The sequence below is a fragment of the Amia ocellicauda genome, chromosome 9, assembly GCF_036373705.1.
Source record: "Amia ocellicauda isolate fAmiCal2 chromosome 9, fAmiCal2.hap1, whole genome shotgun sequence".
Taxonomy (NCBI): domain Eukaryota; kingdom Metazoa; phylum Chordata; class Actinopteri; order Amiiformes; family Amiidae; genus Amia; species Amia ocellicauda.
In genome coordinates this window covers 12,078,640-12,106,570 of record NC_089858.1, presented here as the reverse complement: position 1 = coordinate 12,106,570, position 27,931 = coordinate 12,078,640, and the positions used below count along the sequence as shown (strand labels likewise).

Here is a 27,931-nt window from a genome sequence, read left to right as displayed (position 1 = left end):
TTTATTGCTTCATTGTTACAAGTTATGGAAAAATGTTTCGGTAAAAAGAAACGGAAGACGTCCCATGCTTTATTAGGTCACAATCAGTGTTCATAAACTACCTGATATTTACACAGCCACCACCCCCAGCTGAAGCTAGTTAGACATTTTATTTAAGGGCTGTGATTGAAATAAGTAGTCACAACAGCCCTCCCCAAAACACTTCATTTTGATATTGTTTCTCCACATCCATTTTAAGCTACGAAGTCCTTTTTTTGTGAAGCTTTGAACAAACAGAGTGAATTTCAACTGAGTGTCAATTTCAGTCGATCTGTAAGTACGTTGGATTTAATATGTATATATTTTGTAAAAAGCATTTACATAAGTTTCACCCCCCCACCCCCCACCCCCAATACTATTTATATATTTATATATTTATTTATATATAGAGAAAGAGATATTTATATATAAAATTAATAAATAAACCTGACCAGTCTAAAAGCACCATTCGAGGGTAAGAATCCCCCCCCCCCCCCCCCCAAAAAAAAAAAAAAATAGTCGAGGCATTTCATAGTTGAGTCCCTTTGAGAGGAAGTAGAGGTTTTTCAACCTTTCCCATTCGGAATAACACAGACAAACAAAATTGAGTTATTAATGGATAAAGTCCATCTCAGGTTAGATGTACTTGTTACATAAACATGCTCTACGAATGAATACAGCTCCAATGAGTTCCATACCTGAAACACATTCTTGTCTGTCCTCTAGCATTGGGTGGGCCTTTCACATGTCTGCCGGAGTTCCTCCAAAGGGATTTCCAATTCATAGCAGAGAGCAAGCGGTTGCTCTAATTGGATCCACGCAGCAATTAAAACACAACCAATGTCCTTTTAGAACAGGAAACTCCGGCAGACCCCCCCCCAAAAAAAAGCAGCAGCACTCTGGTTTGATGGCGTTCAGAAAGGGGAACATGACCAAGTTTGAGCAGCACAGAGGAGATGGCAAAATTCAAAGGAAAAGGCCTGCAGAATTGGGGTACATTAAATGAGAGACCATCAGTATAATCCAATTCTTAAATGTCATGTAGAACAAAATGAAGAAAAAAAACAAAATCACCCCCTAACTTTTGGAATCGCCAATCATTTATTAGACTTCCCCAGCTCTCAGATGGATACAGGGCCGTTATCAATTTTAATGCCTTCCAAAACATGCAGTCAGGCCACCCATCTCTCTCCCAAACAGCGAGCCCTCAGCGCAAACAGCGCGACCCGGCCCCAGACTGACACCGGACAAGAACCCTTGCAGATGCACAGACCCTGCACTGCCCTTCGTCATCTTTGAAACCACACAACCTATTACTGCCTTGTGCCAGCTGGGAAAACGCTTAAAAAAACTGCCAACAGTGGCATGCTGAAGAACACAAGTGTAAAAATGATAAAAATAAACCAGTTATGCACAGTTCCATGTAAAGTAATGATGAACGTGATGCACTGCAGAAAAAGTCACAACGTTTCCAGAAGGAAAAAAACTAAATAAAATTCACAGTTTGTAGTTATAGATACAGGAGAACCAGACGATTAATTACCTGATAACACAAAAGGGACTCAATTATGTGCCTCTCTATGATCAGTATTTCATTAATGCATATTAACAAAAAAACAAAACTATCACAGCATGTTTTACTGATTTTGCATTCAATATAAATGAAATAACAGTACTATAGCAACCTAGTATTTCAAATAAAATCAATTGATTAGACACTTGCGAAGAGTTGCATCCATTATCATTTCAATGCCTCCTCGATATTGTGTGTGTATATATTCACAAAGCTCACTCTTTGATCCCCATTCTTCGCACAATGTAAAACAAACAGAAGAAATAATGCCTTATTTTGAATAGAGTAATATGAACCTGGCAACAGTAATTTTCTTGTGGCAAGGCACAGACAAAGTTGAGATGTCAGCTTATGTTGTTCAAAACTAAAACAAAATAAAACCACTGTTTCTAAACCACTCCTTAAAATGCAACAACTCAGAGTCCTCAGGCATTTAACCCCTTGATAAAATGCGGTACATACAAGTCCTGTATTTGAAAATCACAGACTCTTATCGGCACATTAAGCTGTGTTATGGCTTTATAAACTACACTCACTGTAATTCTACAGTGAGATACAAGTTGTTTTAAGGGTACAAATTAAACTATATATATACACAGATATATATAAATACTTCATTAAAAAAAAAGAGGGGAAATAGGAAACTGGGGGGAAAATAGTATTATTTTGCTTTTAGAAGACTACATGTTTGGATATGATATTAGAACTGCTATTTTTCTGCTTTGACAACTTTAATAAGAGATTTGGTACATTCTTTGGTAACCTCTTGCGTGAAACCTACCAAAATGCTAATGTGATATACGCCTTAATGCAAGACCCAACGCGCTACCGATGGTGAACAATGAACGCATGCGTATTCAGAGCTATTTAGCAAAACGTCTTTTGAATGCAGTAGTTGTAGCAGCATTTACCCCCCCCCTCCCGAGACCAATTGGCCACACTGCACTTCCACGTCCAAAGCAGCTGCTTGTCTGTCGAACCTCAGACATTTCAAAATTAAAGCGGAGTAAATTATTTTCGGTAGTGCTCTGCAAAAGGAAAAATGATTGGGGGCTACGAGTTTTGCAGGGACATTTAAACATTTGTAATGGGTTTTCAGTTGGAACGTAGCTGACGGTCTTACTCTGTGTTAATAATAAAAATGTACGTTCTGTTGTTTGTAAAAGGCCTTCTACAGCAAAAGTCTCTTCTACGTGCAGACACTCAGAGATAGCTGAGTCATCAAGTTCACTGCACACTACTGAGTTTATGCATCGATTTGGGGAAACAGGTTTGTTTGTTCAATTATGCAAACCAGTTCCTCTCTTCCAAAACATACAACCAAATCCTAGGAAGCACTTTGGAAACTTTGATCTATTTTAGCTAACCTAGCATCAATGGCCTGAACAGAGGGTGGGATATAAGGTGACAGATCACACTGTGGTCTGGGTTAAATCTAGAGGTCTTATATAGAATATCCACAACTCCTAGCTTTGGGAACAGTCTTGTGATCAAATCACTGTAAAGCATACATTGCTTAATGCAAAAACCAGGGCGAAGATTACCTCTAGTATAAGAAACAACCATCTCAAAATTACACTACCTTAGAAACTGTCTTTTTAGAAGTCACCATCTCAAACCAATAGTAGAGATCATTTTCAATGGCATGGGATTAAAGATATAAAACAAAAATACACAAACAAAAACAAAAAATCAATCCTGTGTTAAAGCAGTACTGGTGTGATTATAGAGTTCACATCAAACTTACTGTAGTGACCTAAGTTACACAAAATGCATACACAATAAAAAAAGCACCAAGTTTTAAATCTGTTCAGATTCACTCAAGACGACATACAAAAAAGGTATGAACATATAAACCAAAGTTGTTTGTTCAAGACAGCTAATCACAGTTGATGGCAGCCAGCCAAATGACATTTTGTTCAGAACAAGAAAGGTAGGTAGATAGGTAGTCTGTTACCTTTGGCTCTTATTAGGATACTGTGTCACTTAATAAAAACTATTTTTTTCAGGTAGAGGTTTGTTTCAATGGTTTCTTCCTTGGGTTTGTGGAATCTAAACGGACTTTGTTTTAAGAATGTGACACTTAACAAGAGAATGGTAGCAACTGCAATAACTGATCCATACACGGTTTTCAGTAAAAGAAAGAATTGAATAGTGGTTAAACCTACAGTTGTGGAAGGTGAAGCCTCATCTCTGACCACTGGACAGGTGCAGGAGTGGTTTCTAACCAGCTTCACATCATCTTTAGGAATGAAACAGACTGGGCTGTCTGAGACGGACACTGTCAGCTGCAGCACAGATTGTCAAGCAATGGAAATTTCAGCGTTTCCAGATGGCTTTGATGTAGCAAGTTGTGACGATCTGGCAAACGCATAATCTCCGAAACATCCGGGCCGGCTTAACGAGCCCTTCGAGGCGAGCCAAAGAGAAAACGCAAATGCAAGGAGGATTCGGAGGCAGGTATAAGTGCAGAAATTGAAGTAGAGGAGATAAAAGGGAAAGGGGGGGAGAGAGAGAGACAGATCTTGCAGTTTTGCTGCTGTAAGCTTGTAAAAACTATTATTCCGAGAGATGTCTGACATATTCTATCATGTCAGCCCTAGCACCTCTAGCGGGACAATGTGCAGAGTGTCAGGATTATTTTAAAGCCATTTCAGGGCGGTTACACAGTAACTCAGAGTCTGCCCGGCTCTGTCAGTATCACGGTTGTACAGCTCTTTACTGGTTGCTATTTTGTGACACTCTGCAATAATTTGTTCCAAAAGGAAAACCTATGAGCGGAAGAAGCCAACGGGTTTTAGCTCACGATTCTATCCGTACGCATTGCAGAGATTATGCCACTAACAGGATGATTTTAACAAGATGATAGTGCAGCGTAAGACACTACTGCCTCCAAACACTCCTTCAGTGGGACACAGCTTGGGTTCGTGGGGTAGCACTACAGTGTACTCTCAATATTGTATACCAGGTAGAATAGTGGAAGTGGGTATGAATCTCAGGTTAGTGCAATACTAGTATTTTAGGGGTAGATTTCATGGAGTTTTCATTTCCTTTTGTTGTCCACGGAGTATAAATCACAGACACACAGCTTACAGGAATGGACAGTGCTATTAACCCAGTCCGAGTTAGCAAAATCTAAAACAGCATTAACAATGACAGGGTTTCTGTATCTGGATACCATCCCCATTCTCACAGGGGGGTAGGTTTCGCATCCCCCCCTAAACCTGCACCTATGCATGCTGATATGAATGGAGTCCCCACCCCTGCAACTGTGATTAGCTGTCTTTAAAGCAATTACAGTACATGATGAAGGCGAGTTCTTAAAAATGGATACATGTACAACATTAAAAGAACACTTTTTTTTTTTTTTTTTTTTACTTTGAAGCTCTGCACATGCAAGGAAGGTCAGCTCACTGTGGCTCTCACTGCTCACATTCCCTTACTGTGGACAAGGCAGTGCAGTTACATTAGAAGTACTGTTATAATTATTGAACTATTGCAGCTTAATAGGAGAACACTGACAGGATCAAAGTATATAGCTAGATTTGCTTTATTCCTGAGACTGAGATGACGTTCGGACGCAAGTATTATATTTAAAGAAAGCAAGTGAACTGAAACGGAGGAATCCGATAGGACAGCTCGGCCACAGGAAGGAGCAGTGGGCAGTGAGAGCACTAGCACAACACGGAGCGACTCTCCAAGCAATTTAAAGTTTAAGCACCATAGTGGTCACCTGGCTGTCATCAGTTAAACAGTTATTGAACATTTAGAGGTGGCCTTCTGGAGTATCCATCAAACAACCTACTATCTATTATAAAAGTGCATTGAAATTTGGATCTATTCTTAAAAAAAAAAAAAAAAAAAAAAGTTAAAATTCTAATTCACCTACAATTTTCATTACACTTTTCCCGGTTACAATTGACACAGATGAACTGGCATACTGACATGACTGATGAATGTATATAAAAAAAAAATACTTCAATGTTAGTTGAAGGATATCAAATTATGAAATGAATGATCAAAAATAAAAACACTATTTAAATAAAAAAAAAAAAAAAAAAATCCAAAGCACCATACCAAAAGCATCTGATAAAACTCAGTGTTTTTCATATTGTTCCTCATCTTGCACTAAATCGCAGTTCTAATGTACGTCGGAATGTTTTCAGGCACTGCCGACCGTTGACTGAAATGAGAAAAGTCCGATGTAGAGTTAAAATGGAAAAACACTCAACGTAATGCGTCAGAATTTTGGGGGGTTTACAGTTGTACAGCAAAGAAAGAGTATTTCTTAAACTGAAAAAAGAAATTTTAAAAAATCTGTCGGATTCCTGGATTTCACCTGCAGTCTAATTGTGACATTAAAAGAAAACGGGGAAAAAAAAAAAAAAAAACTTTTACATGAACTGCCGTGACAGAGGGGAAGGTATTTTCCATATTAAGTGCTACTGACAGTAAAAACTAGTCAGAAAAATGTCACGATTATTAGAAGAAAATAAATGCAAAGGGGAAGAACAAAACTAAAAATACACACTACAAAACCATGCCGTTTGGTACTACTGTCTACATCTCACTTTTAAAACTGCCACACTTTTGATTTCTATTTCGTCTGGCTCACGCACACAGTTTTCCCGAATATATTCTGTAATAAAACTGAAAACGTACTCTATTCAGCACCTTCTATAGCTCTACGTTTCTCCTGGGTTAGAAGAAACTTCGGACTAGCAACAGTCCACACAGCTCATGTGGAGGAACAAGGAACATTTCAACAGGATCAGCAAGGCTTGGTGCAGTGAGTTAGTTGACTTCAGATCCTTGATGGGTGAACAGAAAGGACCCCTAGACAACTGGATTCCTTCAAGTTCTTAGCTAGGAGGTTAAACTTGAGGAAGAGTGAAAAAAAAAAAAAAAAATACTGTCATGTGTGTGTGTTCTGTATAATGAGGTATTGAACGGATATTTCGCACTAAGCATTGAAGTGCCAGAAATGTTTCTTTGTAAGAGAGCTACTATGACACGCTGGCGAATGTGCAGCTGCCAGTCTGGTAAGATGTGATATGATGTCATGGGAGCTTTCACATTGTTAGTTTTATTGCAACATGCCTATATTACTTACATGAATATGTAGAAAAATCTGGAAAACGAACACTGGCCAGAGCCACAGCACCCGGCTCCTCGCCGCTGGCACGCCCCAGCCCGGCTTCTCCACCTCCCTCCCTGTTCTAGAAAACTCTTAAAAAAACAACACAAACAGACCCTGTCGCCTAACGTGAGCCAACCGACCAGCCAGTAACACAGCGGGGGGGACGGACAGGTAACCAATTTCTCTTTTTATAAATATTTTTTGCTTTCTTGTTTTTTTGTGTTTCCAAATGAAAGCAAGACTATAGGATGTGATTCTGGACACCGTATGAAGAGGAGAAGGGGGGGGATTATAATTTTGAAACACTACTAAGAAGTGAAACGCTAAAAATCACATCTGGCCGGCGGGGCTCCCTCGGGGCTGCCCTTGGCGATGTCGTCGTGTTCGTCCTGGCCGGGGTTCTCCTCGCCGTACTGCGTGCTGTACTCCATGCTCGCCTCCACCGCCAGGGGGTCGTCGGGGTCCTTGGGCTCCAAGGTGCCCTCGGCTCTGTCGGGGGAGTCCATGTGGTTGCGCACGTCCGTGACCCCCATGTGTTTCTTGCGCAGGTGCTGGTTGAGGGTGCCCTGGAAGGGGAAACACTTGCCGCAGATCTCGCAGTGGAAGGGCTTGTTGTCCGTGTGCCCGCGGATGTGGTACTCTAGCTGGTCCTTGCGCGTGTACTTCTTGCCGCAGAACTTGCAGACGAAGGGCGTGATGCCCATGTGCAGCCGCATGTGCCGGTCCAGGCTGCCCTTCTGGTTGAAGGACTTGCCGCAGTAGATGCAGATCAGTCTCTCATTGTAGGGGTACCACTGGCCCCTCATGCTGCGCTCCCGGAGGTCGTTCTCAAACCCTGGGCTGCCCAGCACCGCCTCGCCGTCCTCCTGGGCTGGCTTCAGCACAGCAGGCACCTCCGCTGGCACCGGTACAGGCCGCTTGGGTCTGGCCCGGCCTCCCCTGAAGCTACTGAGCATGGAGCGCGAGGGACTGGAGTTACTGAGGCTGACGAAGCTGGACGAGGACTGCGACACCACCGGGGGGTAGGTGTAGCCGGTGTGCTGCAGCACAGGACCGTAGGAGCCAACGCTGACCGCCAGCACCTGCTCCCCGTCGATCATCTCCGTGTGGTAGCCGTCATCCCCCGCCGAGGAGCTGTCCGAGCAGCTGGGCCGGTCCGACTTCTCCAGCTTCACCTTGATGTCTGTCACCTGGCCATCCCTGCCGATCAGGTCCACCTGCTCCTGTTCACCCTCCAGCGCCGTCTCGTGCTCCGACACACTGCCACTGCTGCCTCTGTCCGACTGCCCCTCCTCCTGCAGCCGGTGTCTCGTCAAGCCCCTACCCGCGTCCTGCTTGGCGTCTCCGGCCCCACCCACGGACACCAGGGCCTGGCGAGAGAAGCAGGGGGGAGAGATCTCCAGGGGGTTGACAAACGGGTTGCGGTCCTTCACCCCGTTGCGGCTGGCCTGGGAGCCGTCCTTGGCATCAGGGTGGCCGGGGAGGCTGATCTTGGAGTGGATGCCCTCCAGGATCTGGGTGCACTTGTCAATGACGGCCTGCATCTGCAGGAAGCTGGCGGCCGTGAGGAAGCTGATGACGTCCTTCAGCTGCAGAGACATGTGGCCCGTGTAGCAGAAGGCCAGCAGCTGCTCAAACACCTCTGGGTTTTTGATGACCGAGATGGAAAGGCCGCTCATGGTGCTGAGGGCTGAGTGGTCGCGGAAGTACGGGGAGCTAGCCGCTAGCACAGCCTTGTGGGCCCGGAAGGGCTGGCCCTGGATGTGCACGATGATGTCGCATAGCTTCCCCTGCAGGCGCAGCTCGTTCAGTTGACTCAGGACAGTGTTGCTGAACTCTGGCACGTCGAATTCTATAAAGTTGTTGCTGTCGTCCATTTCTTGAATCGAAACTTTTTTTTTTTTTTTTTTTTTTTTTAAAGCCTGTGTATAAGAAAAAACAAAAAACAGTCATTAGTAAGCATTTAATTGTTAAACCTGTGCTATGGCTTCAATTTAACAGTTTACTTTCATTCATAGCTCAGCATTGATATTACTAGGTGATACTCAATTAATTTTAAAGCTGCAAAACGAATTACAGCCTTTAGCACATTGCAAATGTAGTTTTAGGTCTAGTGATTGGCCAGTGTAGTTATTCTGAACTGCGATACTACACTGTAGTCCAAAACTGATACCCCATTTACACTGGCCACGGTTAGGTGCACCTCCTTGTGGCCAGGCTGTAACTGTACACCTAAACTTTGCTGCCAGCATTTCCACCCAGCTGCCCAAGGAAGTGAATGTGAGACACGAAAGGTCAAAAAGCATCCTGGGACCCTAGGCATTCTGGGATTTGGGGTTTAAAACTGGAGGCTGAAATACGTTAAACATTAAAGTGCAATAAACTTTGGGCTGAAATGTTTTTATGATATCTGACAGTTTTATAGGGTGACCACATATTCAAAAGAAAAAACTGCGACATATTTAAAAAATATTTATAAAACAAATGACATCACTTAACAATATAATAGTGTTTGTTAGAAAATTAAGTGTTCATGTTGACGAAGGCCTATCTGCTGCCGTTTCATCTAGTTAATTTTTTTAGCAGCGCTGTGTATTTCGAACCCTGACCCTAGCCTGGAAAAGAATATGTAACCCTAATTCATCCCTTCATTTTAAGGTAAACATCTGGCTAAATATTCAAGATAATGCTCTCTTAAAAACCTAAATAAATCCATAAGAATTCTGACCTTGATCTGTATCCACAATTAAAACTTACAATTGCTAATTACGCATTTTTTTTTTAAATATATTTTTTAATTGTGAATTTTCCCTTTCCATCCAAATCTTCACTTCATACAGGAACAATTCAACTACTTAGTCAGTCTCCTAAATTATATTTCCTTACTCTGAAATGTGACGCGTGGCGGTTTACAATGTGCATAAGTTAGAAACAAAGGTGAATAATGAAGCGGATTTTGCCTCTAATCCAGCACCTGATTGGAATATGAATAACTCAGTTTTCAAGACATTTTAGCCAAGAAAGCCTCTCCCGGCGAGAAGATTACAGACCAGCACGGTAATCCATAGCGGACATCTGTGAGCGCATGAAGCAGAAATACTTTGAGAGTGCCACAAATAAAGCGCTGACCTTTTCCTTTTCTTTCTTTCTTGGCTTCTGCTCTCCTGCTCCGGTTTGAACTGGTGAATAAAAACCTGAGGACAGGCAGTGGGTAGAAACAGGCCAGTGAGGTCTGTGGTCTATTTAAACGAGTGAAGCACCCGAAGGATGTGAACAGATTTGCCATCATTATGTATCTTGATACACTAAGACATCTGGTCAGAAATGCTTTGCATGTAAATAGTACCCAAGTTAAAAGGCCATCTACCCAGGTCAAATGGCATGCACAACCACACTTTAGTGGTGCAATGAAGCAAAGGGTGGAGTTGCAGAGAATACAAGGCATTTCCCATATAGTAGATTAGGAAAAAGCTGCAGATTTCTAAAATGCTGCTCAGTGCTTCTCGAGAGGAAACTCTGCAACACCTTCAGCCCAAACTCAAAGACGGACATGACTTTAGAGAAGAGATCCACCCACATCTATTGATTTGTCATGTGGTGATATCTGCCGAGGAGAACACAAATTGGACATAGGTGCAGGTGAATAACAGTTCAGCTGCTTCAGAAATAAAGCAGGGCCATCTTGCTGGCAAGTTAAGATAATGAACTGAAACAGGCCTGACCCCCGAGCTGGCCCTGCAGATGAACCACATTGTAACTAACCAGAGGTGAGCCCCAGCAACACCACAGTGCTGCACGGCTTCCAGGTGACCTACACAGACAGTCAGCACCTAATATACAGAGACCACATTTAAACAACAAACAGCAGCAGCAGCAGCAGCAGCAGCAGCAACAACAACATACTGGCAGATGCTTAATCTCTCCCGAAATCCCTGTGATGAGCGCTGCCCCCACAGAGTTACTGCACGGATATCAGATCTTGACTAAAGTGTAAAGCAGATTTTACCGACAAAACAACACAGCTGTAACTCAACGGCGACTATTCTATGTGCAGAGAGAGAGAGCGAGAGCAGATGAGAGTTTATCTTGAGAAGTTTGAGAGGATGAATTTCAAGCCTTTAATAGCAGCATCTTCACCTTTGATTGCACGGATGAGGAGTGTATGGCCGAAAAAGCAGAAGAAAAAAATGTGACTCTTCTCTGTTCTTAGATTAAGCACATGCTTCCTCAAGAGCCAAAAACACAGAAGAATTATAAATAGAAAAACAAGCAGTTGTTGGCTCATGCCAACATAGCTCAACCACACAGCTGTAAAGCACATCTTATAGATTACAATAATTACAATAAGATTAGATTAGAATAAAGTAGCATTGTTCACATTTCTAATTGACAAACCCCATGAAGGACAAGAACATTTAAAGGAGTTGAAGGTAAAAGTTTCAGCTGATCTGAATGGGAGACAGAAGCCTTTAAAAGTTTAAAAGTAGGTACTGTCAGATCTAAAATCGGAGAAGCGTTCAGGTCCACTTGCGCTCACGCTCTCTGGGAAATTCAGTTTGGCTCTCAGTTCGTACCCTCTCAGTCAGCAGTTTAGAAATGTTAACACTTTCTTCAATTGTGAGAGATTGCCAACACACCCGTCCTCAGCCCATATGCCCTCTGCCTACCACAGCAAATTCAAGAAAAAGTAACAGAGCGAGTGAGAAAGAGAGAGATGGAAAGTCAAGATTGTGCCAAACTTTTATTATGGTTCAATAAAGCGCCTGCATTTATAGCCCTCTATTAAAAGGTGTCACAGGAGTGTTTGCCAAGGTTATTTGGGAGTAATAAACGTTGGGTTCAACGGGTTTTCTCAGCAGTTCCCTGGGGGCGTAGATGCTCATGGCTCTGAAGATCTGGTAACTTTTGTTTTCCTGAAGTGAGGACAGTATAATGCAAAAGGGGCAGGTGACAGAGAGCATCCTGTATTTTGTTTGTTGTCAGGTCAGTGTTCTGCAAGTGGGAAGTGATAAAATAGTCCATCTGGGACATTATCGTAAACACAACTTCATGGTGGAAAGGGGGGAAAAAAAAAAAACAATTAGGCTAAATACATTTTTCCAGTAAGGAGCAGAGGAAACCAGGGTCTTCCTGTTTGTGCACCTCACAGACAAGATTAGATTTAATAGGGTTGGTTTATTGATCTGCACTGGCTTTCTGCCAACACCACAGAGGTGAACACCCTGCTCTTCTGTGAAAGAGTGCCATACCATTATGTGCCAGAATACACAGAAACTCGGTTAAACTCCGAACCAGTCTGGCACAGATCCTGAAGAATGCCAGCACTTCTCAGTATATGCAGACCCTTCTCAGAAAAAAAAAAAACGACTGACTGGAATTTGTGCAAGTCTGATAAGTCAGGAAAACAAAAGGGCCATGTTAATTTTCTTTTTTTACTACCGATTTACATTTTTCTGATCATTTTCACTCTGGATGCTTGCACCCAAATTTTCTCTGGCCATTTCTCACATGGCTGTTGTTGGCACATGCCTTTGGAATTTGCCAGTACATGTCCACAGATACTCAGAACCAGCTTGTGGTGTGACCAGATCGTCCTGGCTTTCTACAGTATCAACATCCCACACAAGGACATTTACAGCTCTGTTCATTGGATTCCTTTTAAAAGTCGTCTTCCAATCACAGATTTAATTGGAACCCCACTGACACAACCTTGGAACCCAAACAACAATATAAAATAAATAACAAAAACCCAGCACAATATCCTTGAACTAAAGTGAAAAGATTGCCGTCATACCCTTCAGCTTTGTGACAGCTCCCTATTATAGTACGTGACTAATTTACAAAATGTAAGACAAAATATAATAACTAACACACAACACAGAAAGCAGCTGCTGTCTATTATTAACAATATGCAAATAAAAAAATCCTAGTCCGAGGAAATCAGAAACCATTCTATAATGCCTATTACACAGAATCATAAAAAAGGAATCTGTCACTATTGTAAAATAAGCAGAACAGAAAGCCTGCTAGAAGATAAGCAGGATTTTGCCTATTTTGCAAAACAGAAATCTCAAGCCTTCCAAATCTGCTAAACAAGCAAAGTGCGGTGGCAATGAACTAGATAGGCAGAATCTTTTTTTTTTTCCTCTGCTCTCCTCTCTTTCTCTCTTTTTCACTGCAGTGTTGGAAGAAGGTTATTTCCTGTAAAATGAGGAATTTTGTGAAATATCTGTTACAGTTGAAAAGGGGAGGAGATTTGGGGCTGGGTAGTTATTAGTTATTAAAAAATTAAATATAATGTATATTCCCAATATATAAGCAGCATCACACAGATATGGTCAAGTATCTATCCTGATATAGCTAGGAATGCCATGATCAAGAGATCTTCATTAAGATACAGTGCACTCCAAAAACAGAAGCAGCTTGTTAAGCAAAACTATAATTTCTCTTTTGTAATCGGGTATATGCTTCCTTTGATTTTGCATAACACAGTGTCTCAATAATGCAGCCCTCTGGGTTATCTTGTGCTTATGGTTCCATTCAATCTCGCAACAATTTGACCAAAGTAAAAACACATGCACGCACACACACACACACACACACATATATACATACATACATACATAACCAAACATAATCATACTGCATGTTGATACAAATGGTTTATGAAACAAAATACAGTCCCATGCAGTTATCATTGAATTATATGGGGCACAATAGACCCTTCAGAAAGCCTCAATCTTTTATGAATCAATACTTGTAGGTCAACTTGTACTTGAACAAACGTGTAGGTCTGTCAAATTGCATTTCTTCCTACTTCATTATAAACAGACCTGGATCATTACACATATCTGAATACCACAGCATCATAACCCTATGGGAGGGAAAGGGAAAATCAAAATCTCCCCCACAACTGCCCATCTTCATTTGGTCAGAGGCTAAAAAAAATGACTCAAGATCCTATCAGCAGCTCCTCATAATAAGAGCAGGTTCAATAGTGCAAGAGGGCACAGTATTCCTGGATCTCTGCAGTTGTGACAAATGATATCTGTGACTGACAGTCTGCAGAACAGTTCCACGTATTAAGAGACCGTGGAGCACTGAATTGAGAATGCAGACAAGGTTTTTTTTTTTTTTTTTTTAAATCAACAGAAATCTGCCTGCATTGCAAAACAGAAAAGGCTACAAACAAGAAGCGAGGCTATTTGGCCCATTTCACTCTTTACTCTCTAATTGATCCCAGAATTCCATCCACCCCAGAAGAACATGAGAAAGTGTTCTGCTACGTCACCCTCCAACACCCTCACATTCCCCATGTAAAACAATCCAGACTTCCTCACCAAAGCTCACAGGCACTCTGCTACCTTGTCACCCCTCTAGCAAAAAAGCAAAACCAAAGGAAGATCAAGCGGAGAATGACAGCCACCCCGCAATGGTCTTTACGGACACAGGAGTCAGAAAGAGTGTAAAGCAAACCGTTGGAATTACAGGACACGAGCCACTGGCCTGTGAATGCTAATTCTACGTCTCCCTACTTCCCCATTGTACCTCCGCATTGACATCCTACTGTGTTAAATCTTCAGAATCAAAATAACTTTATGACTTATCTATAAAAGAACTATGTCCATAAAAGCTTGGGTTTAATGGGTGCAAAGCAATATTGCCTACTCATGCACAGGGATTAATTGGTTTGGCTCCCTGTGATCTGGCAAGGTCTGCTGTGAAAATATTTGTGTTGTGGTTAGGAGGGACGCGTCTATCACCAGCAGTGCCAGAGAATTGCTCCTTCAGTACAGGGAATAAAGTTTGCAGGCAACAGGACAGACAGACAGACAGGCAACACAAAGCCAAGGAAGAAACAAAAAGCACCTAAATTAAAGCCGGGGTGATTTTTTTGTTTTGTTTTTTGTTTTGGTTTCATTTTGGTTCAAATCAGATTAAACAATGAACTTGGATTCCTGGGTAACTTTCCATATCATACCAGTTCAATGACTGCATTTCAGAAGTAAAGCAGCTGGTACTTGAAGCAGGGGCTTCCACTGTTTGATAGTGTTTAGGGGAACTCGTAGGGGATACGCAGTTGAGGGGGTGGGGGATTTTCCTCAAGCAGACATGCCAAGTGTAAATATTATTACTATTATTTATTTATCAGCAGATTCCGTTACCCAAAGGCCATTAAATAGGCTTTTAATATTGACTATCCTTAACAAATACATGAAGAAAACAAAGCACATGGAAAGCTTATTAAGAATGCATAAATATGAATTAAGCAAGACATCTCATTCAAGTACATAGAATACCTTGTTAATGCGTGAGCAAGGCAATCATTTTAAAGCATTCATGTAAGTAAATAAATACATTTAAAAAATATTAGTGCACCACATAACCTTTCCATGGCACAGGGCCATACTAATGTACTTTGTACTCTAAATCAGACAGTTAATCTACTATAAAACTATTTAGCTTTTATGGAGCACTCTATAACCTGTTGTAGTTAAGAGGCAACTATTCAGAGGCAACTTAAAAGATGAGGTTAAAAATTAAAGTGCAAGAAAAAAAAAAAATATATATATATATATATATATATATATATATATATGGCTGTGCAATGATGGCAAACAGGTCATAAGGTCTACTGCTGAGGTCGACACACGGCTGTAACATGGGCATATTAATAACAAAGTGTCACTTCTTTGCATATCTTTAAGGGGGGGTTGTGAATGTAAATGTAAATGTAAGCAGAAAACCTAATCACGAGGGCTTATTCAGGGGCAGAGAGAACTACATTAGACACAGAAGCAGACTTTGACTGCTGATATTTAGCCAACCAGACTACATCAAACCCACCTTCCTGCAAAGCCATTAGAATTTGAAAGCACAGGGGGGGGAAGTAGGAGAGTCTCTTAAAGCAGGAGAAGATGACAGCATGAAGAATAACCGCATGAAGAATAACAAGTAATAAAGTGTGGGGTTCTTCACAATACAGTGAAATTACCCAAATTAATTCTGGAATTAAATCCAAATGGAAATCAAAAACAATCGCAATGGCCCACTATGTGTGAGGAACTCCAAACCCGCTGAGAAAATCCCCGAAGTGTAACAATGGTTGTATAACCATTGTAACAGTTATAATAAGGGATGGAATTCAAATTTTGCAAATTCCTAATCTACCTGCAAGGAGAGTAACGCATATATAAAATACACTATGAGCTTCTTATTGCTGGGTATTTTTTTCTTTTCAATGTCAATGGTATGATTATTTTTTAAACATAATATGAATAATTAAGAATTAATTATACAGTACAAAAAGACAATTTCATGAGTTTAATTTTTTTTTTTGTTTGTTTCACCAGGGCTTAATTTGATTTTGTTTATTTAATTCAGTTTAATTTCGGTCATAGATTAATTGATAAGAGTGGACCCATGTACAGTTTACAAACACACCAATAAATTAAACGAGGGGTGTAAGTTTTACAAATGCTTAAGCTCAGCAAACTAAATAGTAAAATGATCTTACTTTTACATATACAAAAAAAAAAACCGAATGGTCCTAATCAATTATGTATCTCGGGAAGGAATGGATATGTTGTTATAAAATAAGTTTCTTAAGTCCCTAATGTTTTAGTGTTATACAATGCTAAAATCCTAATAAAAATACAATTTAACTTAGCGAGATCTTTTACTGAACCACATTACTGTATATGCATTATATAGGCTATAAAAATGCAATATATACTTTTTTGTATTACTTTCTCAGAAATACAATACCATTAATAAATACATTCAGTCCAGTTGGCACACAATTTTAAATAAAATTGAAACAATTGTACAATAGATATATATAATCACAAACACACACAGAGTTAGGTCCATAAATATTTGGACATTGACCCTACTGTCTTAATTTTGGCTCTGTTTGCCACCACAATGGATTTGAAAAAAAACAACCAAGATGTGCTTTAAGCGTAGACTTTCATCTTTAATTTGACGGTAGTTACAAACTTAGAAATCAAAACAAACCAATCAGAGAGACAGCAAAAACATCAGGTGTGGCCAAATCAACTATTTGGTACATTCTTAAAAAGAAAGAACGCCCAGGTGAGCTCAGGAAGACCAAAAGGCCCGGAAGACCATGGAAAACAACTGTGGTGGATGACAGAAGACTTCTTTCCCTGGTGAAGAAAAACCCCTTCACAACAGTTGGCCAGATCAAGAACACCCTCCAGGAGGCAGGCGTATCTGTGTCAAAGTCAACAATCAAGAGAAGACTTCACCAGAGTAAATACAGAGGGTTTACCACAAGATGTAAACAGGAAACGGGAAGACCAGATTAGAGTTTGCCAAAAAAACATCTAAAGAACCCTGTACAGTTCTGGCACAACATCCTATGGACAGATGAGACAAAGATCAACTTGTACCAGAATGATGGGGAGAGAAGAGTATGGAGAAGGGAAGGAACTGCTCATGATCCTTAGCATACCACCTCATCTGTGAAGCATGTCATGGCATGGGCATGTATAGCTGCCAAGGGAACTGGCTCCATTGTATTTATTGATGATGTGACAAAAGCAGCAGGATGAAATTTCTACACTGTTCACCCAATTTGGATGTAACTACCCTCAAATTAAAGATGAAAGTCTACACTTAAAGCACATCTTGATTGTTTCCTTTCAAATCCATTGTGGTGGTCAAAATGATGACAATTGTCACTGTCCAAATAATTATGGACCTAACTGTAGTTATTAATCTATTAATCTAGATTAGTGTGAGATCATTTGAAGTCTCAAGCATATGTTAAAATTCCCATGTTAATAATTGGATAAGGTGTTTACTATCTAATCATAGATTTCTACATAAAAGGTAAAGATATATTTTCAAATATTTCCAAGTATTAGGCTATAGCCTTTTTAGCAACTGAAAGTTTTTTTCTATTGGAAGTAATAGAGTGTCTCTAATTCTAGCTGAAAATAGGATTTTATAACCCAGTATTTAGACCGGTGGAATACAATGTGTTCCCAATAAAGTTATAACTTATTGTTATTATTATTATTAATAATAATTAATAAATAAAACAACAACTTAGGACATCTCCATATTCATTATCATATGGATTAGTGATCCCGTGTCCCTGTCATACTGCCAGCATTTATTATAAGTACATTATGTGTACAATCTTTAGGTATATATTATATTTAGCAACTTCAATTGAATTTATCTGAGTTTTGCATTGGGGAAGGGAGTTTTATAGTATTCCCAATTGCATGCCAATCCTGGTAAATTAGAGAAAGTGTTTAATATCGAGCTCCCATTCTGTCCGAGCTCAGACGTGGACTCGTCGGATCCGCACCCCGTCCCCAGCCGGGCCAGGTCACACTGAGCAGCACCAGCACCTGGACCATCTGTTTTCACAGACACATCCCGCGCAGCTTGCGGGGCCTGGCTGAATACGAGGGTCTAACCTTTGCAAAAAGTTTCCCCACTGGTGACACGTTTCAATGGCGAGTCCCAGAGTGGACCACAAAGCCGGACAGCCTCACCCCCCCGACCCACGAAAACCAACACCACCAGGGCAGCGCGGCTCCAAAAACTGCTGATGACTTTAAAGTGCAGATACAGACAACTGAGGGGCACCTGGGCGTTTTAATGTCTCTGTCTGTCATGTCGTGGTGGGACAACCGCACCGCCGGGCTGCACAAGAGCACCGAGACGCAGGCGTGCAGTGCGGAGGGGCTGGAAAACACCGACACACACAGGTAGGGCAGTGAAGACAACGGGAGGAGGAAGAGAAACGAAACATCCTCCCAATCCTGTCATTTGACTTGCCTGGCACCCCTCAGCACTACTTGCTGTAGCTATGCCACTTACTTGGCTACTTTTCCCACAACGTGTACATTCAAATCACACGAAACATCACGAAGGGGTTACATCGGCTGCATGTTTGGTGAAGTTCCCACACACATCTGATCCGGTGCAGATGGGCAACACGATCCGGCCAGGAGTTGGGTGTTTTGGGGTCATTAAAACTCGCTCTACAGGGATAACGCAGCTCGTTGAGCCCAATCGGTCGCCAATATCATCACGGATCATTTCAACTCGGGTCGGAAGTCTCCCCCGAAGCAACAGGGTGTTTAATGCTTCAATCGGACTGCGATCTTACCTTTTCCCGATCAAATGTCGCCCATTTCCCCCAGCAGCAGTTCGCGTAGCTCCAGGCCTCCTCCTACTCCGACTCCAGCTTCGGCTGCTGCTGTTTTTCCAGCTCTCTAGCCCTGCCGGAAGTGAATGTGTCAAGCCGTCACCGCCCGCTTCCGGGTCGGAGAGGCTCGGCTCGGCTCGGCCAGGCTCGGGCTCTGTCGGGCAATCTCGGCAGTCGAAGCGATGGAGAGGGAAAGTTGTCCTCAGTCATGTCCATAACCACTGTCCGCTGCTTATTATACTGACAACTGTTTCCGCTTACCACTCCCCTTCATCTATATATGAATTCAGATATATAAAAATATGATTTGCTAATGAACTTGATAAGCAGAATGTAATGATCTCCAAAGGTTAGGATGTACAATGTTGACAGTAGAGCAAGCCAAAAATCAGTCACATGTGAGAGGGGAAAATAACATGCATAATAATTACAATACTGCATATGAATCGTGATAACGCAACCAAACACTTGGGGATTCGTCTGTACTTCCCTTGCGAGTCTTGTTTGCGTAGTCTTGCTCTGCCCTGGAAGGCAAATGATGAACTGATATCAGCAGCACCGCACTGGTTGTCAGAGCAGATGTTCTCTGATCTTCATTCCTATTCAAGCCTGCCGTGTTACACCTCGTATGCCTCCTAGTGGACGAATTGTACAACGGCAGGTGTTGGGATCAAATAATGCATTATCTTTCGTAGTTCCACTTTTCCACAAAAATGGTCTCGCACAAAACAGAACATTCAAAGAGATGTATATTGTGATCTCTCTGCTTTATCTTTAGGTTTTAATGCCATTTAAAAAGGGAACAGTTCCTTGGGGAGAACCATTTTGTTCACTCCTATTCAAGATACACCTTGACATTTCTGAGGACAATTGTTGTGGTAGGTATCCTGGCACTATCATTTCCATATGCAAAAAGGGTTCAGTACTGATATTTGGCAATAATGTAACAGGCATTCTAGTAATACATATAGTATACACACACACAAACAAGACTGAAACAATCTACATTTATTGCTGAACACATTTTTGTACAAAAAGTTCACAATGTTCTTCTATAAGAAGAAAATGCTAATGGCGTCAGTGATTTAAGTAGAAACACAAAAACAGTATAAGTCAAACTGACAGTTCCTAAAATAAGAATCAAACAATAAAATACAGTACACCAGAAAATCAATCCTGCAGGTTCTGTTATAAGCCTTATACATACGTGTTTTTTTGTATCACTGTAAACCTTTTATGTACTCTATTTTTATAAATGTATATTTTCTAAAAAAAAAAAAATTATAGAAGTAATAATACTATAAATGTGATCTTGAAGACCCCTTGAATTTCTTAACAAAGCAGTAGTTCCTGATATATATATATATATATATATATATATATATATAATCTTTTTTTTTTTTAATCAATGCAACTGACAACTGGCTGCTGATTCAACCAGTCATTGCCCTGTGTAAATCTTGCTATTCAAAGTTTCACTTAAGGTCGGCCTAAATGGCAAAACGCACCGCTGTATTTTCAAACAACAAGAAATGAAAGCACAATCATTTAGTGTCCACAATGAAAAGGCCAGATACTTTCAATACCAAGCGAAACTCAGGAAAACTTGATTAAAATGTACCTAACCATGTGGTTTGCTTCAAAAATATATAAGGAAAACACTAAACTCCACTGGAGTATGTGCAGATATATGGTCCCAGTGGCTCAGTAACTTTGAACATGGCACCTGATCACACCAGGATCTGTACACTCCCATGCACATACACATCCACTCGGCCAGCATTGCGATTCATACACTCCCCCTTGTGATAGGGAGCCCTACACCCCCCAGTGGATTGACTGTTGTTGTAGACATATATATATAAATTTAACAAAAAACAAATAATATGCAACCTCTGATGATTGTCCTTTCGTTTTTGCCAGTATGTGCAGCAAAACTGGCTTAATAAATACTCTGATCTGTTTACCATATGAAGTTGAATAAACAAGCACAGGTTTATATAGCACCTTTTGTCAGCCCAGGATCCCGAAATGTTTAATAAATCAACAATTGCTTTTGAAAGCCATCTCTAGTGGACTGTATTTTAAGGAATTCTACGAGCCCTGTTCATGACAGCCTGATAAGCTGGTTAGCAGGAACAGATCATTGTCACGGATCTTAAAAACATAATGCTCGAAAACGGTGACAGTTATTTTACAGTATCTGTTCCTTTTATTGTTATTTAATCCCCCCTTGTAAAGTATTAATGGCAGTGGTGGCAGTTGCAGTAGTAGTAGTGGCAGTATTGGTTTGGTTAATCTGCTGAAGAGAGCAACAGCAGGGCCTGGAATTAAATGAAAACTTCCAACACCCGGCAAACAGTAAATTCCAGACACGGCTCTGGGCGACAGTTTCCTGTTCGCGTGTGCCCAATGAAAAGGGTCCATCTGGTAGTGGGAGTGTAATATGTTAATGTGAGTGAATGTTTATAAGGAGAAGTCTATACGTTTCTTTCAGCCGTACCGTACATTAGAAAGCAGGACTGTATTTTGAGATAGCTTTCACCATAAACAGGAGCTCTAGTATAACAAGGTGGATCTGACTGACTCTCAACAAAGGATCCTGGCTGATTAAAAAAATTAATTTGTATTACTCAGCTCTTGTGAAACAGAGAATTAATAACAGTAAGAAGAACTGAACAGTCACAAAACCTTTTTGTTTTCTGTAGTTGAAATGTAAACAGAAAGATTGTCTATTAAAAAAGTATAACATTTTCATATCTATAAGAACTCTTGTAATAAATAAAACTATTTACACTTTGTTTGGTACAAAACAAAAAAGCTTAACGTTCAATAAAATAACTCTGATATTCAGTAGTATACATACATACAATGTATAATCATAATAATAATTAAAAAACAACCCATCCCCACAATAATGTTTACAACACATCCCATATGAGGAAGCTTCCGACAATTACTTGAATTACATTTCAAACCAAACAAGAAACACTCATATTTTTGGGATAGGTGCTTGTAAATTAGACGTTCAGTGAGAGTGCGAGCTAAAGAGGTTTTCTACTCCCCACATTTTAAGCTTCCTCAAATATTATACAGTTGAATCTAAAAAGACTAAGCATTACCAAGCAAGCATTTGTGTTTGTCATTTCTTGGCTTACGTATAAAAACCCTGTCACATGTGGCTATGCTACTAAAAACAGCATAATACCCGTATGAAGATAGATATATTCTTATTTAAAACTGTCCAATGACCCACATCGGTTTCTGTAATAATCACTGTATTAAGTTGAAAAAATTAGCTCCTTTTTTTACCTTAAAGTTATAACACTTTTTTTATCCCAAAGTAGAAAGATAAATCGGGAGACTATGCATAACCATTTTGCTTAACAATAAAAAATAAAAAAAAGTGACCAACGTCAGCATAAAACCCGACTATTTTTAGACTAAAATGTTGCTTTATCATGCAATTCTCAAGCACCAGTGTACTTAAGTCATAACTGTTATTCATGATTCCCCACCCCTCACACACTTGTTTGTGTGCATGACAAACAGCCCACAACTGCTCAGAACCGCAAAACAAGCTTGTGTAAGGCCACTGCTGCTCTAACAACGCAAGCCTTCGGCTTTACAAGAACCAGACTGTGTAGAATGATGCCATTTCCATCGGTTATACTGAACTGTATCTGCCCCTCCCATGACAAAGATTATTGAATACTTTAAAAATAAACCTTTTCACTCCACACACCCCCCTGGACAGAGCTTTATCAGTGTGATATCCAGGAGCAGCAGGCAAAGAGCCCAGTGCATTACACACACATAGTGAAGTACCACCTGTACCTTAGAAGTGAAATCCAGCTTTTGTGGCCTAATACCCCCACAATCTGACAACAGCTTTAAAATAATATTTGTTTAAATGCAGTTGGATAAAACAATTAATATCAATTCTGAACACCACTGCACTGTGCTCAAGGGTAATAACATGCATGGTGGACAATTCTGATGCTTAAGATGGATTGTCTCTCTCTCTCTGGTTAGTATGGTGGTCTACGGACAAAATGAAAAGTAAAAGGGATATCTTGAGTAACGTGAGCCAACCGTATCAACTGAAAAGCACATTGTAAAAGTCACACGTAACACTAAAGGAGAACCTGTACTTTTAGGTGTGGTTGCAATACTTTCCAAAAATACATTCAGTGCCAATCTAGGGTGTCCTTACTTTGTCAATGCACCATGGCTACCAGAAATGTCCCAGGCTGAAGGGGAGAGAACTACTGTGAGGTGGAGGAAGAGTGAAAGGCATGCCTCTACTCGCCATCTACAGCAAAACTGGTTATAAAGAAAGATTGACAACTGTTAATATCAGGTCACTCAAATATAAAGACTGTCAATGAATATTTAAATGAAAGCACTGGGACAACTTTCAACATCCTTTTGCTTCAATGCAGAATCTGCCACACAATTCTCATCTCCAAATAAAGAAACAAACATTTCCCTTGGTCTAGGCCTTTGTCTCTTCCCTAGATCTTCTAAATCTGGAGCAAATTCAGTTCTGGGGCAAAAACTTGGAAATTCATGTACATTTTTCCATTTTCTCTGTCAGGCAGCACACATCATACAGAAAAAGAGGCAAATGCTTCAAGTCCAGTACAACCAACATCTGGAGAGGTAACAGGAGGCTTTAAACAGTACTTAATCAATGTGAAACTGAATGGTAGTCCTCAGTATTCAGGTCAGTTGTAACCGACTGTAATGGAGCACTGTTATTTTCCAGTGCTGCGTTACTATCAGTTACTAGTAGCTCCTATCATTTACAATCGTCTGATTGTGCAGAGAAAGCCACTGAGAGGTGAGAATTGCTCACACAGACAAGCAATAGAAACCCATGAAGATTTTAAAACAAGATACTGTAGTTTTGCCTTCACTGTCCCCACTCAGGAATTTGAAACTTTGATTTAAAAAAACAATTTTAAGGCCCCAAAAACAACACAGAAATACTAAAGCTGTGATTTTGCGTGACTTCCACAACCGACCTAACTGGCTATCTATACAGAAGCATTCACATGGCTAGTAACATTATAAATGTAACGTTGAGGTCCTCAAACTCACACCAAAATGAAACGCGTCAAGTTTATCTAACCCCTCTTCAAAAAGGGGGGCATATCTCCGTAAAGATTTTAAAACATTTGGCCAAGTTTCAACCGTGACCTGCATCCACCACTAAACATTAAATCTTGAGTTGGAAAGCTCTGGCTGAGTTCACATGGAATGACCCATGCACATTATTAAAATGGACACTCTAGTTTTGCCATTGTTGTCCCACACGTCTGAGTTTGGAAGAGGTGTGGATATCAACCTGGATTAGGAAAAGCACAGAAAGAAAGACAGAAAAATACAAACAAACAAAGAGCTAGCCTGCTGACAGCTCTCCAGACACAGAAGTGGATTCTGGGTAGTGATGGAGCTCCTGTGGCGACACCGTTACTTCTTCATCAGCAGATCTCCGCTGTTTGCTCGGCATGTTTTGCCTGGTAGGCCTTGGTGCAGGAGGACACGTGCCGGTGAAAGCTGTCCCTCCACATGAACCTCTTGCTGCAGATATTGCACTCGTAGGGCTTGATGCCCGTGTGGATCTTCATGTGGCCCACCAGGTGGTGCTTCATCTTGAACTTCTTGCCACAGACGCCACAGCCATAGGGCCGCAGCCCCAGGTGCATGCTCATGTGCCTGTCGCGCTGGCTCTTGTGGGTGAAGCTCTTGCCGCACTGGCAGGGATACAGCTTGTACACCACCGCCGTGAAGCCCGAGTGGGACGTCTCCTCCTGGATCCCTGAGGCCAGCTCCGCTCCCTCATCCCCGCTGCACCTGGGCTCTGCAATCCCAGAGTCCTCCCTGTGCGCGTTGACGGCTGCCTCTGCCCGGTCACTGGAGAACTCCTCCATGGACGCCCCGTAGAAGTCCATCTGCTCGTCGTAGGAGAGCTCCCCCTGCGGTCTCCCCTTCAGCTCCGCCGCCGGCTTCTCGGCGGTAAGGGCCTCCCCACTGTAAGGACAGCCGACGGTCCCCAGCTGGCTTTTGCCCTCGGGGGGGTTGGCCTGCTCAGAGTCCGAGCCCTGGGGTTCCTCGGTGATGGGAGTGGCCGCCAAGGCATCATAGTCCTCCTGCTCATACCTCTCAGCCTTCACCTGGATCCACCTCTTGTGGTACATGATGCTGGGCTGGATGTAGAGGGGCTTGGAGTACTGGTACTCAGCCCCGTCGCTGTCCCCGTCCTCCTCGTCCTGACTGGCCATCTCTGTGCTGAAGAGGTCCTGCCTCACAGGGGAGGAGCTGTCCTGGGCAGGATCCGGCTCCAGTGCCTGGGGAGAGAAGCCATCCTCTGCTTGTGGCTCTGGCTGTCCATCTTTGTAATCAGGGATCTTGCCCAGCTCTGCTTGGGCGGCCGACACCAGGTCAAAGCCTTCGCTGCCGCTGTTGTAACTGCTGCTGCCTGGGGAGGGATGGTCACTGCTGGGGCCGGACCTCTGGCACAGCATGGCCGAGTTGCCTTCCAGGAGCTCGGTGCACTTGTCCACCACATGCCACATCTGCAGGAAGCTGGCTGCCGTCAAGAAGCCAACCACTTCGCCCACTGGCAGCAGAAGCATGCCCGAGTAGCAGGACTGCAGGAGGCTCTCAAACACACCGGGGTGCATGACATCGGGCAAGATGACACGTGTGCTGTTCTTCAGCAGCACCTGGTCGCAGAAGTATGGAGAACTGGCTGCCAGCACGGCCTTGTGGGCCCGGAAGCGGTGTCCCTGCACCACCACAGTGATGTCACAGAGCTGACCCAACTGCCGCTGCTGGTTCAACTTCTGCAGGACGGAACAGGAGAAATCCGGGAATTCCACACGGAACGAGTTTGTCTCAGGTTCCATAGTTACAGAAATTTAGACCTTGGGAAGAAAAAAATATATTATCTATATGAAATTATATATTTCTTATTCTTATAACACACACAGTATATATATATATATATATATATATATATATATATAAAGAATACAGTCCTTCAAGCTAAACTCCTACCCTGTCCTGCTGGACTAAAGCCCCATTTTCAGACAGGGATCTCAAAAATATATGTTTTCAGAAATGTGAAGAAATGCATATGGGGGTGTAAATAACAAAAACCCATAAGCTAATAATAATAAGAATAATGGGCAATCACATCGACATGTCTTTCTTCTTAACATTTAAGCTCCCTGGCGATCCACACAGCTGCCGTATTTACCTCTGCTGTCAAGGTGCAGTTATATGCAGCCCAGAGAAGTCCTTTAAATCTCTGTGCTGAACTGCATTAATAGATGAGGAACAAAGCCAGCTATGTAATCCTGACCATGCCATGGCCCACACTGCTCTCCTGAGGAAACCCATACACTTCCTACTCCAGAGCATCACAGACCACCACAGTGTTAATAATTAAAATAGCCCAAAAGAGCAGCTCTGCTCAGAGACAGTGGGGAGAGATTAATAGCAGCATGCAGACTGTCAGAGCTGTGGAACAATATGTGGGAGTTTAAAGATGGTATTCTTGCTGATGACTAACTAGGAAGACTGACTCAGAGTCTCATTCTAGTTAATGAACTGTTATTTCTAGCCTTTATTTTTTACTGACCAATAAGTAACTCTGATTGTGTGACAGAAGATTGGCTGCAGGGTGCATATAACCCTGTAATGAATATTGATCAGAAACACATTCATTAGGCTACAACCTATAGCTTCCCCCTTCTTGAAAAATAAAAAAACGTCCTCGTTAAGCTGCCTACAACAACAGAAGTTAAGGAGATTGTGACAAGTTATATTGGTCGTTAATGAAGTAACACTTAATACCACAGAACAGGGTCAGAGAAAAAATGAAATGAGCATAGCTGAACTCAAGGCAGATACCACCCAGCACAGTCGTCCTGTGAAAGTTAAAACACACCCACAATATGCGATTTGCATTATTATTATTATTATTATTATTATTTTATAAGGAGGGTGAAAAGAAAAATAATATTTTTTTGCGACGTGTAAGTGCTGTGCAAATGTCAAGCCCGAGTGAGTGCCGGCGGTGGAGGCGACAGGCCTGGTCTCACGCACACAGCCAACGCCAAGGCAATGCAACCCGAGGAAAGGTAACGCAATGCAATGCAATGAAAAAAACACACAAAAACAACACAAGCCATTTAATTGACACGGCTGGAGCACACACAGATCTCAACGCCCTGTGGCTTCCCCCCCTCCCTTTCTCCACACCATCAGGGCTTCCAGTCGCCTCGGCGTGTCCCGGGGGTTTTGGCTGTGCTCGGAGGGAGGAGGGCAGGCCCTGGGTGGGTGCCGCAGCCACACCGCGTCGGGTCTCACCTGTCTTGTCATCTTTGCACACCAGCGCCGGGATCCCTGGGCCAGATCGCTCGCACTTGCCCGCACCGTCCGCCGGACTTACCCCGGAAGCCGTGGCGTCATCACGCAGCGGTGTGCGTGCGGCGGCGCTGTAAACAAACCCGCCCCCTCGCTGCGGGGCAGAGCGGCAGAGCTGCGGGGCAGAGCGGCGTGACAATAACCAGCACGACCAACACATATGCATGGGCAGCATTATAGGTACGAATTGTTGAAGTCCTGTTTGTGTGATGCACGATATCAAACTCAACATACGCCAGCCTTCTTCTGTCATTGTTTGGTATATAGTATATTGTTTTAGTAGTTTTTTTTTCTGTCACCAATGCATTCTTTAAATGAAGCCTATCAACAATTGTGTTTAAGCAATTCAATGAAACATCACTTCAGGTGTGTGTGTCATAAAAGCATCATCTTGGTCATTTTCATTTGCAAACTGATTTCTGGAAGATCAGTGAATCTGTGACTTTTTCCAAAGCTACAAGCTGGCTACACAAAAGACTATTATCCGGTTTACGGTGCACCCCTTTACGCATACAAAGAAGTTAGTAAAAGTTATACATAAACTGGTAATTTAATATAACCA

General features: G+C 41.9%; 1 protein-coding gene across 1 annotated transcript; it reads right to left on the bottom strand.

The window, feature by feature from the left end:
• Window positions 1-1,045: 1,045 nt before the first annotated feature.
• zbtb34 (zinc finger and BTB domain containing 34) lies at window positions 1,046-27,390 on the bottom strand. The gene is made up of 4 exons (XM_066712468.1): window positions 27,313-27,390; window positions 24,420-25,862; window positions 18,889-18,951; window positions 1,046-8,653 (listed from the first exon to the last, which is right to left on the bottom strand). Exons 2-4 carry the CDS (start codon window positions 25,842-25,844, stop codon window positions 7,055-7,057), a joined length of 3,087 nt encoding a protein of 1,028 aa, XP_066568565.1. The 5' UTR covers window positions 25,845-25,862; window positions 27,313-27,390; the 3' UTR covers window positions 1,046-7,054.
• Between the last annotated feature and the right edge of the window lie 541 nt (window positions 27,391-27,931).